Here is a 19634-nt window from a genome sequence, read left to right on the forward strand (position 1 = left end):
TGGCGTACATGGGGAAGCAGTCTGGTGTCATAATAAGATTGTCTGGTTAGTGTACCCTGTTCAAAGATGTGGAGGTCAGTTCGCCATCACGACATTATCCTTCCCCAGACCATAATACCTGGGCCACCAAAACTGTCAGTACTGACACTGTTCCTCGGTGCATTACATCTTCAGATCTGTCACATGAGGGGTACGTCCAGAATTCTCGCCGTGACTTCATTGTCATTATTGTCTTTGAATAAAAGTATCATCTTTTTTCGTGTCATTGCGCTTTTCTTTCAGTTAACTTCTCTACTACAACATTACAATTATTTCTAGGTGTAGTCTAAGTTTTATATAGTACTGTTCCTTAACAGTGATATATGCGATATTACTTATTTCCTTTGTTTTGCACACCTGTGTATTTTCGCCCGACCTTCAACCGCCGGCAACGATAGTAAAAGAAATTTACCATGGTTTCAGGTCTGCCCAACGAGGTGAGCGTGTACTGGCAGCAGTATCCGTGGGTCCTGGGGACAGGCGTCTGCAAGCTGCGAGCGCTCGTCTCAGAGATGTGAGTATCTATGAGGTTGCTGTCTTGATAGCAGGTAATGCGCAGAAGCATATTGCCGAGTGGATATTCAGCATGTTGTTACACATAAATTCAGGAGAACGGTACTGTCCGAACTGGAGCTATGATGGACAGTCGTGAGTGGGGCTGGGATAATCAGCCACTAAAAACAGCGTCCGCGGAAGACAGGTTTTCTGATTCGAATCCTGGTGCGACAAATACCTTCACTGAAGAAAGCTGTTTCCCGTTTTTGCTTCGTTTAGAGGAAGGAGTAATAGCGATTAGTTGTCACTACTAGACACAGATGGAATAATAATCGTTATGGGAACATTTCGTTGAATGGATTCTGTGGAACAGAATGCAAAATTCTGATCCAAACTTCAGTATAACTAAATCTCTTTTCAATTTAACAAATTGCTCACAGATGTACAAGTTTCTTTTCGATTCTGTAAGATGATCCGTAAGCCATGGCTACTGTTTAAGTTTTCGTAATAAGGTTGCAGCAGACAGGGAATATGGAAATAAATGAATACCGTTAGTTCTAGAACCAAGTTCGTGAAATAGAAATGATGGTTCGTGGTACTGTTGCAGTGTTGCGCAACTTCCAACAGTTTTACACTTTGTCTATCCTTTTGTCTTTTTCTTTCGTTTAGGATGCCAAAGAAAAGCGTCTAGAACAGCTCGTCCACAGCGGCCGCCAATAATTTACAATTTCCCACTTTTCTGATGTGGAGAATCTTGCTGTAAAGGGAGTAGGATGACTTTACCAGTTTTAAATATTGTGCAAAATATTAATACAGGAAATAAAACGTTAGGAGAGCATTTATAATACATATTTTTAAAAACAGTCATGCCTGTTGCTGTTCGCCATGCCAGCTGTTTGATGTGGAACCGTCGTGGACGAAAGTGGGAGACAGGGACGTAAATCATATAAATACCAGTACCAAAATGAAGAAGCAGCAATATTCATCTGTTCACATACGAAAAATTTTAAGACTGGTTGATTTGGAACTGCGAACGTAGCTGAACTACTGGATAATGTCTGTAAAAGGAAAAAAAGTGAGTATAGAGAAGAATTTACTGATAATAAACATGAACTGTATCCGTTTGTGTGGTTCCTCTGAACTGACCTTAATGGATCATCATGAAACGCAATCGTCATCAAATCCCTCATAGCATTTGAAATAAAAACTATCAACAGTTGAAAAGTAACTGACATCATTAGTAGTAAGGAAACTATAGATTTCTCAGTTGCCTAACTGGAGCAAGACTGAGGCAAAAAGAGAAGCAAAGGAATTTGCGATGCTATAATTTCTGAGATTAAATATAGTTTTATTTTCTCAGGTTATCTTATCACTTCACCACGTTTTTCTTTCAGGAAAGTCTCCCTTGTACTAATCTAAGTTTTCTGAGGAAATTTTAAAGGAAGTGTGCCCAGTGTATACGTTTCTGGATAAGCTGCAACTACTTCGTTCTATCTGCCTACCACCAAAATTTAAAGCATTGTCTCGTCTGTTTGTCTAATAACCAATAATGCAGAAAATACTCTTAGCTGTTGAGGCTCATTCTCAAAATTCTCATGACGTCAGTCGAAGTAGAAAGGTATCTTCTAACATTGGAAAGAGTCAAAACATTCTTACGCAACTCTGTCTGTCAAGATAGTTTTTCCACCTTACTGATGTTTTACACTAAGAGAGATGGGACACTGACAAGTTTACGTCAATAAAAAACCGAAGGTCAAATTCTCAATACAAGTGACGTAACAACAGGTCTTCTTATAATGTATAATTTGCCTCTTTAAAATGACGAATGGATTTAATTTCTACAAGGACTGTAGCTAACTACGTAAAGACAAAAGTTTTTCTACACAGTCAATAAGTCGTAGCCTGCTTTTTGCAGAGACTTTTCTGTCATATTTATGTCTCTAACCCGTTCATGAAATCTAAATTGAATTTTATGACCCTCATAAACCGTGAATTGTAGGGATGAAAACTAATCTCGGGAAGCCAGACGCCGAGGTAAGGAATTATCTGTCTTGCTCTCATATAAATAAAGGCACATTTAACTTCGGCGCAACACCAAACTTCAGTTGCAATGGGCCGCCATAATGAAGTAGGAATTATTTACTTCTGTCTAAATATGCATATATTTTTCGCAGTAGTACACAAAGAAAATCCCTAATATGGACCTTAGTTATTACACCAGCTACCACCCGACACTTCGTTGTATTACTTCATTGTGGTTTTGTTCACACAGCCAAAAACAAACTTCTTTGTAACACTATATTCACATGTAATTTCTCTCTTATCATATCCTTGTATTAATTATCTTTCCTCTACCAATAAGCCAATTTGTTCCAATCAAATCAAACGTGCTTAATCCGCGTCATCTACTGTGCTGTCATATATACCTTTCGTCTGCTTAATCTGCGTTCTTTGGCTCTCTTTCTCTGTTTACTGTCACCATCTGCCGTGATTGTCGTCACTCCGCGGTGTATACACACTGAATCGCCAAAGAAACTGGTACAGGCATGTCTTTTCAAATACAGAGATATGTTAACAGATAGAATACGGCGTTAATGTCGACAACGCCTATATACTCTGAATCGCCAAGGAAACTGGTATAGTCGATTATTTTACTAGTTATTTCCCAGGCTATTATGAGATAAAAGAAATTTCTTTGTTGGAATCTTCTCTTATAAAGTTTTTAAATTTGTTCCATTCAAACTGTCCGCTATTAGGAATCACATTATTATCTTTCATTCACTGGTAAGTAATTATACTTCACGCCATATTTAGTGCAGATAGCCTATGTTTGTGTCTTCGTGCGTGCTAGTGTGTGTGTGTTGCACCAAAAACTTCCTAAGTATTTGCTTATTTCTTTTTATACTGTTGCCACTGTACATCGCCAAATATTATACCGTCAGACTGTTCTTATTCCATTTGCACAAAACAATAATACTTAGAGGTCTCTCTCCCACTTTAAACAAGCAATGGTTCGAACTATGAATGAAATATAACAATTAACGCCTATAAATGTTAGAATTAAATAATGTAATATTTAAATTTCTGAAATTCAAAGTCTTGGCCCTGGTTTTGTTCGTACTGTGGCAAATCATGTTAGCAATGCTGCCTAACAGAAATTAGCTTTAATCAAACAAATAGTTGTGCCAATTGATACACAGGCTGCACTTGCGTTTCCATTCGTACATTCACAACGGTCTACCCGGAGGGAGGCCCTAGCTACGCGACATTTCCATTTATATGAAGTAACTTTCATACACCATACGAAGATTAATTAAATTTTTCAAGTAAGACTGGCGCTGGCATTCACTAGACGGTACTTCATTATATTAATTTTACGATAAAAGGAAAGAAGAAACGTGACTCCTTGCTGCTTCACAATATGGAAATCTGTCGCTACAGTGCAGTCTGCCATGTGGACTACCACGTCACGTTGGTCATATAATGCTGTATGCATTACAAAACAATAAGAACGCAGCATGACACTCTTTGTGAAACTCTTTTCGAAACTCTTCACAGTAATAAAGCTTCTAGTGTTCGGCAAAGAAAATAGAATACCCTAAGTTCTTACAGTTATCAGATGGTACATGCACTAAATGATCGTAGGTTTGATTTACTGTTCCCCATAACCTTCGAATACTCGAAACATATTCTGAACAGACTTAAATGTGTTTCGCTGTTGTACTGAAATTGCCTTCGCTTCCTGTTGTAGGAGGCACAGTCTGTTGCACAAACCAACTTTTCCATGGACGGCGGAAAATTCCCTGCCTAGTGGGCTTCTAGTCCTTGGTGATTCTAGGCACATGATCTACCCGTTGCATTTTGAAATGGTTAAATCTGGCTTTCTTAATTTTACTTTTCAAAGCGAAAGCTTGTGGCCGTGACTTTTTTCAGTGATTCGAGTTTTATCTATAAGTGTGTAGCCTCCGCCGTTAGCTATATCTGACATTGCACCCGCTTGTGTTAGACTACTTTTGTTTTCAGTCCTCTCGGCCTCTAAGCCAGCTTTTTCTTTCGCCTCTCTGTGACGGTGTTAGGTTTCCAGGGTCGAGGCAGTGTCTCGAAGATGGAAGAGCATTATCCCAACAGCGAAGAGAGTGGACTGCAGACTCAGATTCTGAGGCAAAAAATACGTGCGATTTAGCAACCAGCTGTTTCCCATTAGTGGTAGATGGCTCTTTAAGAGACCAATATCTAGTGTGCTTACTTCAAAATTAAGAACAGACGAACTTGATTCTCTGTTTCCTCTAAGATGCAACAGCAAACCTTCGTGTTGTAACCGCTGATACTGACGTTCAGTCGCTACTTGAGTGTTGCAAATGCGACTGTACAGTACAAATAATATGGATAGACATTGACATTTCTGGCAAATAAGCTACTGCCCCTAAGGGGATGACTGTGGTGAATCCTCAACCATCGATGTGCTTGAAATCGTTGGATGCCGTCGAAGCCCACCGTTTGGATGAGAGTTTCAGATGGGCGTTCATTTTTAACCGCTGTAACTTTCGCACTGGTCGCTACAAGACGACCGCACCGCCGGAATACAGATCAAAACCATTGCAACTACTTAAAATGTCCATGATTCGATTGTGATTAGCGAAACTCCAATGGATACTCACTGGAATCAACCACCACAGTAGTGAGAGGCAAGGAAAATCATCAAAATCGAGTACCAAAGTGGTGAGATGGAAGGAGACATTCCAAAATCAAGCATGTCCTTCAGGATGGAAACTATTACATGCACGTCATTGTTTCTGGATTATGCTAAACGTATTTTCTCATCAGACATTGTCCCTACATCGTTCTCTAGGGGCTAGCATTTCTGCCTCTGGATCACTGGGTCCCTGTTTCGATTGCCAGCCGGGTTGGGAATTTTCTCCGCTCGGGGACTGGGTGTTTGTGTTGTGCTCAGCATTCATAATCATTCGGGAAAGTGGCGAGACTGAATAGCGAAAAGATTGGGAACTTGTACGGGAACTGATAACCTCGCAGTCGAGATCCCAACAAACCAAATATCATCGCTGATAACGGCTAACGATATTGTACGGTCCAGTAAAATTTACAACCATAGATGTAACCACTACCCTTGGGTGGATAATAAATTGTAAATTATTCTGTGGTTATTACGTATTGTAAATTATTACTAATATTCACAAAAATTAACACTGATATTAAAGAATGTTAAAATTGCAGAGAACGTACACGTGTAAGGAATATGTAGCTGTAACCAGCGTATTGTTATATACTAATGTAAGCCATTGTTTCGTTTACTATGACTATTGCTGCTACTATTACTGTCATTACTGTTCTTTACTCTGATATGACCTTGAATTCTGTCTGACGTTAATTTGATGGTATGTGTTACGAGAGAAATATATACAAACTAGAAGATATTGTTTTCTTTTTAAAGCAGCGCAAGATACCTTAAAGTGAACGATTAAAGTGAACGATTAAACATCTGTGGCAGTTGAGATACTGTGAGGATTTTAATAGACAATATTTGAGATGTTGTACAATCAGAAAGCTGATTTTTTTATAATAGTAAGGTAAATAAAACGTATGCGACGTAGCAGAACTTCCTTTAATTGTCAGGGGTAGTTGCTTCCTCATTCAACAAAGGATATCCCTGAATCTAATTCGTTTGCTCTAGTCAACTTTACTTAAATAAACTTTAACTGAGGGCTTAGAAATTTTGTGCTGGGCCAACACGAAAAGATAAGAAATTCAAATCAGATACGTTGCCAAAGGAAAGCCGCTAGTATAGTATTTTGTGTGTCGTGCACCTCCCGACACTTTAACTGCTTTTTGCGTAAACTCAAGAGGAAAAAATTCACGTAAACTACAGAATTCTGTCTCACCTCTCTACTAATTTAGAAAAAGAACACCTTCATGAAAGGCCGTACGTCACCGTACAATTCTCCGGTGAATACAATGACAATACAGCGTCCAGAAGACAGTACATAAAACAGATTGCGAAAATAAATATCAAACGGTAGAACACAAAATTCGAGGCATTTTTATTTTTTCTAACTGTCGATTTAAAATGAGCTAGATGGATTCAGAAGATCTGTCCTTACAGCTTCACTACTTGAACAAAAGCATCCGGACACCCTCAAAAACATATGTTTTCCAGATTAGGTGCATTGTGCTGCTGCCTACTGCCAGGTACTCCATATCAGCGACCTGAGTAGTCACCAGAAATCGTGAGAGAGCAGAATGGGGCGCTCCAGTAAACTGACGGTCATCGAACGTAGTCAGGTGACTGGGTGTCACTTGTGTCATACGTCTATACGCGAGATTTCCACCCTCTTAAACATACCTAGGTCCACTGTTTCCGGTGTGATAGTGAAGTGGAAGCGTGAAGGGACACGGACAGCACAAAAACGTACAGGTCGACCTCCTCTCTTGGCTGACTGAGACCGCCAGCAGTTGAAGAGGGTCGCAATGTGTAATAGGCATACATCTATCCAGACCATCACACAAGAATTCCACACTATATCAGGATCCACTCCAAGTACTATGACAGTTAGGCGGGAGGAGAGGAAACTTGGATTTCATGATAGAGCGGCTGCTCACAAGCCACACATCGCGCCGGTAAATGCCAAACGACGCTTCGCTTGGTGTAAGGAGCGTAAACACTGAACGATTGGACAGTGGAAAACCGTTGTGTGGAGTGACGAATCACGGTACACATTGTGGCGATCCGATGGCAGGGTATAGGCATGGCGAATGCCCGCTGAACGTCACCTGCCAACGTAACGCTAAAATTCTGAGGCGTTGGTGTTGTGGTGTGGTGGTATTTTTCGTGGAAGGGAGTTGCACACGTTGTTGTTTTGAATAGCACTATCACAGCACAGGCCTACACTGATGTTTTAAGCACTTTTTGCTTCCCACTGCTGAAGAGCTATTCGGAGACGGTGATTGCATCTTTCAACACGATCGAGCACCTGTTCATAGTGCACGGCCTGTGGCGGAGTGGTTACACGACAATAACATCCCTGTAGTTGACAGAGTCCTGAATCCAATAGAACACCTTTGGGATGGTTTGGAACGCCGACTTCGTGCCAGACCTCACCGACCAACATCGGTACCTCTCTTCAGTGCAGCTCTCCGCAAAGAATCGTCTGCCATTCCCCAAGAAACATTCCAGCACCGGATTGAAAGTATGCCTGCGAGCGTGGAAGCTGTCATCAAGGCTAAGCGTGGGCCAACACCATATTGAATTCTATCATTAGCGATGGAGAGCACCACGAAATTGTAAGTCATTTTCAGACAGGTGTCCGGATACTTTTGATCACATAGTGTATGTAGAATCTCAACACTCCGACGCTATTGAGGCCTGAAGAGCCAGTCAGGTCACGTACATTGCGTCGGGAAGTGGGCTTGTTTGCAGGAAGAAGAGTATCGACACGGACAATGCTGAGCCGTCTGGTGCACTGGGACTGTAAGCGCGGCGACCGCTGATACCATTCCGGTTGGCGAGGCAGCATGGAGGTTCCTCCTGACAGGTACGCGTCCGACGAGTACAGTGGACACACGAATGGCACCACGTAGACTTTCCATATTAGTTCCAATTAGAAGCACAGCGCCACGAAGATTGGAACTCCGGATGGAGTCTCCGAGGACAACGAAAATTGTTACATCTCACATGTCATCACCATATGGGGCCTGCATTAGATGTGGTGCCAATCGATAATTGACATGATCACCTCTCGTTCTCGTAGTCGGTAATTGGGACACAAGGCGTCATATTTTGTTGTCTTATATTTAAACAAGGTGAAACAATCCATGGATTTACTGCAGGTTCATAGAGTACAATAGGCACAATATTTCGACACTCAGACAAGTCGCTATCCTCAGGTATGCTGACGAACAGAGCTCCAGTGCTGTTGTTATTTATATATAACACCTAGAATTTGCCGCCTAACTTCCACAATATCATTTAAGGATATCAGGATTTGGGATGTAAATGGTAAATTGCCGCCTAACTTCCATAGTGTCATTTAAGGATATCAGGATTTGGGTTGTAAGTGGTAAATTGAGCACAGAGCCACGAAGATTGGAACCCCGGATGGGAGGAACGAAAACTGATTTTTTCCAAGCTTGCCAGGTAGAGCTGGCAAGTTGGGGAGATCCATCGTTAGATGATGAAAGGTCAGGAATAACGGCCGGACTCGTGGGAGAGTTGGCATGTGGGCTAGGTCTACTGCTCAGAACTGTTACGATGTCTATCATCTACATGTGTTTGACGTAGCTCCCTATCATGCACAGAATGTTGGCTGCTTCGTTTCACTAGTTATCTATACAAATGAACCAAGTTTTCCGATTTTGTCTTCGATTTCTCGTAGTTCCTGTCTAATCTTGGTGACGAGTAGGTGTTCTCTGGCCATTCTTCGTTGGGTCTCTCTATGTGGTCGACCTCATCTGTCATCTCCGGCATTCCAGCAGTGGTGGTGGAGGAGTTAGAGACTGGTTGGTGCGGTTTCCATCACACGCAGCTGCTTCTCCATCGAAGGTGCGCAGTGTGGATGTATCCCCTTCACTGGAGATGTTGCTTCCGGTGCATCCTCAGCCACGGGAGCGACGGTTAGCCACACTGTCTTCTCTGTGGTCAGTGGTGCAGTATTCCGGGTCAGCCCGCGTAAAGGTCGTCTTCTTGTCACTTGGTGCAGACTTTTGGTTTGCGACGTCTTTCGGCACCTTCTTATTCCTCGATGGCCGTACTTCTTCTCGTTTGTAGTCCTGATGTGCCCCGACGAGTCTCATGTCGAAGCCTCTTCTTTTCTTCTCTCATAAGGGCGGCTACCGTCCGCTCTTGACGCACCTGAGGGCGTCGCGGTAGGGTTTTGACACGTGTCTCTCTTCCTAGCATTTAAAGCACTGCGGCTTAGTGTCCAGGTCCAGGGGGGGGGGGGTGTTAACTTCTTTGTACTTTTGCATTTGATGTACAGAGGGGGACAGTTTTACGAATTACTTCGTTCTTCTGACGAGGCAGGATTCGAACCTGCGACCGTAGCAACAGCGCAGTGTTCGTGTTCTTGTAGGAGGGCAAAACACAGTGGCTATTCTGTGCTTTTTTAATATCCGTCCGACTTTTCCCGATAGTGCACCAGTCCACCACGACACAAAGGCAGTGACAGACTCTTCCTCTGGGACATGTTTCATCTTCCACAGATTGTACTCTTTTGGTGGGGTGGTGAGCCCTTCTAATCTGACGTTCTGGGTAACCGCTTTTCCCGAATAGAGCTCTGAGGTATTCCAGATCGCCGGCCGGTGTGGCCGAGCGTTTCTAGGCGCTACAGTCTGGAACCGCGCAACCACTACGGTCGCAGGTTCGAATCATGCTGCAGGCATGGATGTGTGTGATGTCCGTAGGTTTAAGTAGTTCTAAGTTCTAAGGACTGATTACCTCAGAAGTTAAGTCCCATAGTGCTCAGAGCCATTTCAATCATTTTTTCCAGCTCCTGGGGCAGACTCTCTGCTTCTGAGGTGGTGAACATCCTGTGTATTAGTGTTTCTAGAACCCCTTCCTCCGCGAGGCTATCAGGTTACAAATACAGGCCAGTGTGCATTTTCGTTGTATATACACCAAGGCCCAGGTTGCCATCAGTTCTTGACGATAACGTCCAGGAACTCCATACATCCTGAAGTACCTGCTCTACCAGAATAGAAATTCGGTAAACGCAGTTCGAAAACAATTTATTGGACACACCAAAACGAAACAATGATAGACTATCGAATAGAACAACCGACTCGATCCCAACTGCGGATCGACACAAATACAATATAACAAATAATAATAATAATAATAATAATAATAATAATAATGATAATAATAATAATAATAATAAAAGACCTGTCTCTTCATGGGGAGCGAACATAAGCAGTTCCACAACGTCACGTGGTTCGTCGACTATACCAAGAGATCGACCAGCTAGAAGAGGCGTCTGGCCTTGAATGTCAGGGCAGCAGCTCTGTATCCTCCCAAAGCGGTGCGTCGAACTACCTTTTGTCAGCAGTGCGCCGCCTTATAAAGCCTGTTGGCGGAGTCGCTGCTGGAATTATTTTCGATCAAATGGCTGGCGTATCAAAGTAGTTCCTAGGCTAGTCGCAATCTCTGGTGAAGCTGTTCTGCAGGCTCTGTGAATGGGTAGTGGTCGCTGACAGCCGTTAGTGGAGAGCTGATTGTGCGTTGTGTTGTGGCCGCCGGTAAGTCTTTGTTTTGACTGCACGACGTAGGTTTTCCCGGTGCTTATACCCTGTGATGCAGGCATCCCGTTTTGACTAGACGTAAAGTGGGATGCCGATGCAGTAGGCGCTACGATGTGTGGAGAGTGCGGCCGCAGCACATCCCAGCAATAAATTCACTATGGAGACTGAAGTGAAGGTATATTACTGTTCCTAGACGTCATGGTCAAGACCAAGAGAAGACGACGCACACTGACCTGTATTTGCATGCAGGCAGCTGCCACCTCGCTTTGAAGTGGAATGGTGTACTGAAAACAACAACAGTACAATAGTGCATTGGGCGCGCACCATCTGAAACGCAGAGTTTTCCCAGGATCTGGAACACCTCAGAACTGTACTGAAAAGACCAGAGGCTGTCCCATCACGAGTGACACTGATGTTGGGGAAAGCCAGCTGCACGTGGCTGAGAAGAAGCATTCAGCACCAGACTGCCAATCAGTCCAAGATGCAATAGTGACAGGAGGCACATCAAGAGTCTGCCGGAAGGACAGAACACCAACAATTCTGACCAGGGTTTTCGAACATTTCCCAGTGGCTGTAAGTCAAATGACAGAACTGACCCTTGCAACTCCCCCTGCACTGCCAATTGGGAGATGGTAGGAAATATTCCATCGCCCAAATACTCCTTCCAGGTATCACTGCAATCAGAATGAAGGTCCAAAACAAGACAACCTAGCTGAAGACATTGATGATAAAGTGCGAATATGTATGCAGTAGTAAGGTCCGCCTTCCTCCATAAGAAGAAGGAATGAAATATACTGAACAAAGAATCTGAGGAATTCACTTCGCCAGCGCACTCGACGATGGCGACTTGTCTGATGTACATAATATTGTCGCTAGTTTAACACTATGAACCGGCAGTACTCCCATGGACTGTATGATCGGCAACTACTCTGGGATAAATTCAAGAATCACAAGGTAACTGCTGACAGCCTGCTGTCCGTCTTGTCCTCGCATATGGAGTGTGTTGAAGGGTTGTCCTGGCCATCACGTTCCTCAAATCTATCCCTCATTCCAAGCAGCTGTTCAATAGTTACAGAGAGACTATTTCGCCACAAATTTCCAGCCACAACAAATTATGAACTCTTATTAACGCCGCATGAAATAACGCACCCGCATCTGTCATCAAGCTCAGTTCCTATAGATACCAGGCCGAATTACATCCGTTGTTGCTGCTACAGGGAGAAACGTTGTGTACCAGATTTCATATCCTGTATACCACAAATCACCTACAGTCTGAGTAACATGTCCTTTCTTTTGTAGTGTATTTGCACAATGCGTAAAATTTCGGTATTGGCTATCCATCTATATTTAGATACATACATCGCAAGCCACAATACGATTCATAACGGAGGGAGCCTTCTACCACTGCTATTCTTTTCCTTTCCTGCTCCACTTGCAAATGGAGTGAGGGATCAACGAATGTCTATGCGCCTCCGTACGACTCCTAATGTATCTTATTTTATCCTCGCGGTCCGAACGCGAAGTGTGCGTTGGCGGAAGTAGAACTGTTCCGCAATTAGCTATAAATACTGGTTCCCTTAGTTTTCCACAGTGTTTCGCGAAAAGAACGTTGTCTTCCCACCGAGAATTCCCACTGCAGTTGAAGTAGCATCTCTGAAATAATCGCGTGTTCATCGAGCGTACCGGTAACAAATCTAGCGGCACGCCTCGGAATTGCTTGGCGCCTTCATTTAATCCGACATGGTAGGTCTCAATAATGCTTCCCACTGGTGGTCTATACGCTGTCTTCCTTGCAGATGAACCACACTTTCCTAAAATTCTCTTAATAAACCGAAATGCACCAGTTTGTATTTCTTTTGTAACAGTCTACATCTCCTACTGTCCTTACGTACTGGTTCCATTCCATATCGTTTCCCATAGTTTCGCCAAGGTATTTCATCGACGAGACTGTGTCCAGCAGCACACCACATCAATGCACTAGAACATTATTGGATTTTTTATCTATTCATCTGTATTGAGGTAGTTTTGTCTACGTGTGAGCAAGCTGCCATTCATCAAACACATAGGACATCTGGTGAGATCATCCCGTACCCTTCTACAGTCACTTAACGACGATACTTTCTTATATACTAGAGTTCCCACAGCAAGTATTCGCAGGTTACTGATCGTTCTATCCGTCAAGTCATTGATGCATATGTAGGAAGCAAGAGCGGTATTATTTTCCTATGGCACTCTTGAAGATAACCGCGTCTCTGAAGACATTCGCCGTACAGATCAACATAATGGGTTCTGTTACTTAAAAAGCCATTGACATATCTGCGAATCTGTTTGAAAGCTCGGAGTTTCGCTAGCAGTCTACTGTATGGGCACTGTATCAAACGGTTTCCAAAAATCTACGAATGTAGAATCGATCCTGAAGTAACTACTTTAGTGGTCAGTATTCATGTGTAGGTGAATGAATCTTGAATGGAAATAGGTGCAAGAGCTGAACAAGCAAGAGATTTTGGATGTCATCAGGATATATGCCAAGTATTGAAAAACGAAATAAGGAAGTTGGGCAGAGGTAATGAATGAAGAATGCTTAGTAGTAGTGTAAGATTTGCCACTAATGCAAAGTACAAAGTTGGAAAGACGATAATTTTAACGATAATTGTATGTGGCTATTTCGTCTTTTTAAATATCTTCGGTGCAGTGAATGAATCTTCATTAGTGTTGAAAGCAGTTATTGGACTGAATCTTACGCACATAACTTTCTATTTCCGACAAAATACAAAAGCACTAGGCGATATCCAAATCTAATTAAAACAAAAAATGGCAACTGTGAGCAGCACTGATACAGTTCAATGATATTCAAGTAACCATTTATTAAGTAGACGCCTAACCAGATCAGTTTAAGAGACACCTTTTCTGCTGATTGGCTATCTTATCAAACTTTGTTGCTGTAAATTCAAGACCTTTCGCTTTTACCCAGACTTCCTCTTTCGAATATTATTAGCCATGGTAGTACTGCTTTTCTTACAGTAGTGACGGAACAATGTGGAAGACATATTGAGCTACGTGCGTCTCCTACTGTATGCTTATTGTAATACAATACTTCGCATCGCCGTAAGATAATAGTGTATTATAGAATACTACCAAATTAATCAACTGTAATCGAGTTTGTTATCCGTTTAATTACTCAATATTTGTAGATAGTAACATTCCAAACAGACATTTGTCCTTCGGTCGCTGTTACAAGTCGTAAAGTGTAAGATGTTCGTTTCCGAACCTTCGTGTCTGTTTAGTTTATTAAGGGCCGTCCAAGTCACATTTAGCTCTTTCGTCTTTTACGTTTTCTGTTTATCTAGTCGTTAACTTCGACTGAGTGAAGGTCGAAAAACGCAACGGAATTGTTATTTTATTATTAATTAGCGCAAATTTAGTTGCAACGTGTTCATTATACGTTACTATTCGAAGACTGGTCCTCACTGTTTAACTAAAGTATAACAGGAAAACTAGTAAAAACGGAAATGTGTGTTGCTCGTCATTGCTTGAGAACGTGAGTACACGTTTTAAGAACTGGGCCATCTGGTTCGATATGGAGTCGTGTCGGAAAGCAAATGTTTGTGTGCGCGCTTCGGTGTCGCATGCGCAGCACTAAATATCTACGGCTGGACAGTTTGTTTGCTGTACGGTAATAAACAATATGCACAGACTTTCCTCTTGAATCACTCTTTCTAATAGTGGGAACCGTATCAAAATCCCTAGAGTAGTCTCCTAGATTGGCCTTCGCATACAGACGGAAAACGCTGCGAGGGACTTTAATTTAAGAAATGAGTGGATACCTTGAAGAATGATCAATGATGCCACGTTTGTTTAAATAAGTATTTCAGTGTTCATCTTTTGTGGCCATTTTCCTTTATTTTATTCACCTCACACACTGTCATTGATTCCTTTTGTTTCGGTTTGACTATTTACAGTAAGCCGTACTCTCGGGTGTATTAAATCAGAACAAAAACTAGTTAATCAGACGACCGACAATTGGTGAAATGTTATGAATATGAGTCAAGCTAACGAGCCTTCTGGTAATTTCATGTCACCTGTTTCAGTTAGACCGACCGAGCTACTGTTCGTTCCCCACGAACGCAGTTGATTAATTGAAATTATTGCTCTGCAGGTCACTTAATATGAGAAAAAAGCCTCGTAAATGAGTTAGGGTGTCGGTTCTTACATAATCAATAGTTGTTCATGATTAGAGTAACTTATTAATCTACTGAATTGTTCCACTTGGTTCTTATTCACCCCAACTTTCTTAATTCTTTTTTACAGGGTGTCCCATTCATGTTGGCCGCCCTAAATAACTGTTTGTCCAGATGCCAATTACAAAATGTTTTACGCGAATGTTCTTTAGCTGTCAGAGGGACATCAATAAGCAAGATTGCATTCGTTGTAGATTTGTTTTTTAAATGGCACCCTGTATTTTTTATTCGGCAATTCATTCCTTCTCCTGAAGACCTATTCAAAAATGTATCACAGTGTGCCATTCATTGAAACACAACGTTATTAATTACATAAGACAACACTGACTTTGAGGCCGCGATCACAAACTCGTCCACTTTTCTGGAGTAGTCAGAAAACAAGTAAAAACATAACACAAAATTGAATTTGACTCTCCTGTACCACTGCCCAGGAGTAGAAAATTCAAAGGTGCTCAGAGTAGTGTCCCTGGACACCGATAAACTGGTTCACTCGTTGAATGAAAGAATTATTTACTGCTTACAGTGCTGCCTGCTGAGGAGAATATAAGCAAGTACGATACGTTCTTGCATGTTCTCTGGAGTTGTTGGTATCGCGATAGACAATGCAACCCCAAAGAAGAAAGTCCAGAGGATTTAGATCAGGAGACCTAGCAGGCCAAGTAAGTGTTCCACCTCGACCAGTCCATCTCGCAGGATACCTTCGGTTCAGAACAAGACGTGCACGCAAGGCATTATGTGCCGGACATCCACCGTGATGATACCACATAAGCATTCTGGTTCTTAGCGGCACTTTATCCAGAAGAGGAGGAAGAATTCGTCTGAAGAAGTTGACATACGCTGTGCCGTTTAGACTAGAATTGATGAAATAAGCGCCAGTAATTGAAGTACCAAGCATCCCACGGTAAACGTTATCTCTTCATTGACGCTGATGTTCCACCTGTCTAAGCCATCGTGGGTTGTCGCTGGACCAATAATCCATGTTCCGTCCGATGTTTCAGAATGAACATTCATCGGTAAATAGAACAATGGACAAGAAGTTCGGGTTGGCGAGAATTTGCTGCAATGCCCAGTGACAGAACTGTACACGATTCTGGAAATCATTCCCATGCAATTCTTGACGGAGGTGTACATTGTAAGGATGGAACCGGTGACGTGTAAGAATACGATGTACACTGGTTTTAGGAATGGCAATCTCGTATTCAAGCTGTCGTGTGCTCACATGTTGATTCATAGCAACGGAAGCGAGAACAGTAACTTCGGCAGCTTCGTCTGTGCGAGTGCTAGGACGATTGCGTTGTCATGGCTTGAAACTTCCAGTTTCCGGAAGAGTCGCAACAAACCGCAGAAACAGCGGTCGGGAATGTGTGTTCTTGTCAGAATATCGCTCTCTGTATAGTTCCGCTGCCTGCGTAGCATTTCGCCTACTTTCAGCAACAACAATAAAAGAAACGTTATGTGGATGCAGTGTATAGGAAGCCTTTACTGTATGTCTACTCTAGTAAATGTACCCGTCCATAAAAAAACAGTATTGCAATTACTGTTCTACTAACCTACATTCCCCATAGATGAGTAGCATTTCTACCTTCTCGTGGTTGGTGTATGTTCAGCTCACACAACTCTTCAACCTACGATGGTTGACGGAATGACGGGTGTGCATTCTGCTTATGTTTACATTTGCCGTCTGTCAACGTCAGCACGTAGATGTGTTTCACTATCCCGAGTACCTGCACTAGGCGCTGGGAACCTCAACGTCAATGTTGTGTTATGTAATTCATAACGTTGTGTTTCAGTGAATGGTATACTGTGATACATTTCTGAATAGGTCTTTAGGAAGAGAAATGAATTACCAAAGAACTATGTTGCAATAAATCCAATAAATCGAGTTTGATGTGTGAAATTTTACCCCTTAAAAGTTTCATGACTGATGTATCGATTTTCACCATTTGTTTATACATGATCCTTCCTTGCCATTAATGACTGTAGTTTGCTGTTGCTCAATTAAACCAACATCCTACAGCTACAATGTCCTCCTTTTTATTCTGTTATTTGTAGCATGTGTAGTGGAGGGGTCATTACACACACGTGTGAATCTAATACTTGTGTGTTGGGTTGGGTGTACAGCGAACTGAAATAATTTTGCTTGCGTGACAGCACATTATCATGTTCACCCAGCCACATATCGGACCGTATAACAGTTCTTCCATTTGTATGAAATTTAATTAATTCTGTGAAATGAACTGCACATTCTCTTACTTTCACCTGCGAAAGCAGTGAACGTCCGGTTGTCACCCACCTTGGTTTCTCTGATATATAGTATCAGGGCATGACATGATACGCAGTTACGTTTTAATTTAACTTCGCCATTCCCGGTGCCAGAGTAAAAATAGCTGTTGTACTTATTTCTAAATCTCAGCACCAGTTACGACTTCAACGTACACAGAAGGGTGGTGCGGTATAACGACGGTAATTTTTCGTAGCCCTAGAAAAAGCTATCTGAAAATAAATGCTAAAATTTGTGAAATGTAATTCAATCAATAATATTATTTTAACGTTATATATAATGTAAGATGAATAAACGGCCAAACTTTCAGTACACGTTCCTCAGATGAACAAGAATGAAAGAAGTAGTGGGACATGCCATGTCAGTACTGATTTACTACAACTCTTCACAGCACGTCAATCAGAGGAAACACCAAATATGCACACAACCATCCGCAGGTATTTACGTGTGAGCTGAATCTCGGATATGCAGATGAATCCCTGGCTTTCCTGTCTATGATACGGTTTCAAGGCGTTTTGCGTCTTGTATCGGGGGTTCGAAATACAACTTCATACATACGTCGCCATAAGTAATTGTAAGGAGGGTTCAAGGCGGAACAGCATGGAACTAATAGAAATGGTTCACCTCTTACCATCAATATCTCACTGAGATATTGTCTATGACCCTCAGAATTACAACGTAATCAGGAGAGCATCTCTCACATTTCGTGTGAGGAATAATTTAGTTTGGCATGAAGATGCGTTCTGCTGTCGCGTGTTTTTCACATTTATTGTACAATGAAGGCATACAGGAAATAAACTGTGATATGTAATTACTTATTCTGTTTGTGACTAGAGTACCCTGATAGTTTGTCAGTTACACTCAGCACAAGAACAGTAAACTACGGCTTTTATGAAATATACCAATGAATACACGTAAAATTACAGGGCAAGCATTAACTATTAGTGTTAAGGCATGGTTAGTAAGGAAACCTTTGAGTGAAAGTTGGCAACAGCGTTTTATAACTCACATGTATTGTACAATCGGGAATTGGTCGATGGACTGGTCTCGAATCGGCTGCTGATAGCTTCTGCATAAGAACAAAGGAATCAGAAAAGCCCTTCGACGAACAACGGTATGAGTATGCAGAAGGCAGTGGAAACCACTGTCTCACAGAAGTATAATGTGTGATCTGTAATTCAAAAAGTGCTAAGTCATTCACTTCTAGGAAAACCAAATTCCAGATTAGTCGCTCCAATAGAGTCTCCGGGAAGGAAAGCCTAGAGCGAGGTGACCAGGACAAAAATATTTAAAAATAAAAAGAACAAAGCTATTCTAAGGTTCTCAGCGTGGGATAAAAGAAGTCTGAATCTCATAGGAAACCAATAAAATCTGGAGAGGAAAGTGCGAAGGCTCAATCTCCATTTTATCGTAGTCAGTGAGGAGAAATGGTAGTCAGATGTAGTTTATGGTGAGATAAATATAAGCTAACATCGAAAGTACCGGAAAATGGAATAACGGGAGGGGGATGCCTTATGAGTAGAAAAGTATGACACTGAGTGATTTACTGTAAACATATGGGTGGTAGCGCTGTTCTCGTCAGAACCCACAGAAAACAGGCTCCGACAAATATTCTTCAGGTACACGTACCAAAATCACAAGCTGAAAAGGAATAGATACAGAAAGTGAGTGTCAATATTCAACGGGGAACTCAGTTTGTAAATGAATTAAAATTCTAGTGATGATAGAAGACTGGAACGAAATAATAGTGTAGCGACCGATTGTAGAGTTGTGCGAAAATACGAATCGATACCAGAAAATGATAGGGATTCCTAAAGCATGGTAATAATTTCAGTTGCAGTAAATTGCAAGGAAGATAAGAGGTAGCAGGGAATGATGCAAGATAGTTTATAACGTGATGAGACAGAGATTTCGAAATCAGATATTAGATTGTACTGTTTCCACAAGGGAAGATAAAGCATCAGATCCCTAACGTAGTGTTAAAAGGCCTCTGCTGTTCCTCATCTATATAAACAATTTAGGAGACAATCTGAGCAGCCATCTTATGTTGTTTGCAGATGATGCTTTCGTTTATCGTCTAGTAAAATCAGCAGAAGATCAAAACAAATGGCAAAACTATTTAGAAAAGATATCTGTATGGTACGAAAATTGGCAATTGACCCTATATAATGAAATGTGTGAGATCATCCTCATGACTGCTAAAAGAAATCCGTTAAACTTCGGTTACACAGTAAAGTAGTCAAATCTATAGGCCGTAAATTCAACAAAATACCTACGAATTACCGTTGCAAACAACTTAAATTTAAAAGAACATATTGGGAATGTTGTGG

The 19634-nt window shown here is 41.8% G+C and overlaps 1 protein-coding gene across 1 annotated transcript in view; it reads left to right on the top strand.

The window, feature by feature from the left end:
• LOC126094973 (neuropeptides capa receptor-like) overlaps positions 1-19634 on the top strand; it is a 1057957-nt gene that overhangs the window by 887324 nt on the left and 150999 nt on the right. Inside the window, exon 3 of the mRNA XM_049909628.1 lies at positions 463-553. Within this exon, the coding sequence (XP_049765585.1) occupies positions 463-553 (91 nt within the window). The remainder of the gene's footprint in view (positions 1-462; positions 554-19634) is intronic.

The sequence above is a fragment of the Schistocerca cancellata genome, chromosome 8 (assembly GCF_023864275.1).
Source record: "Schistocerca cancellata isolate TAMUIC-IGC-003103 chromosome 8, iqSchCanc2.1, whole genome shotgun sequence".
NCBI classification, from domain to species: Eukaryota; Metazoa; Arthropoda; class Insecta; order Orthoptera; family Acrididae; genus Schistocerca; species Schistocerca cancellata.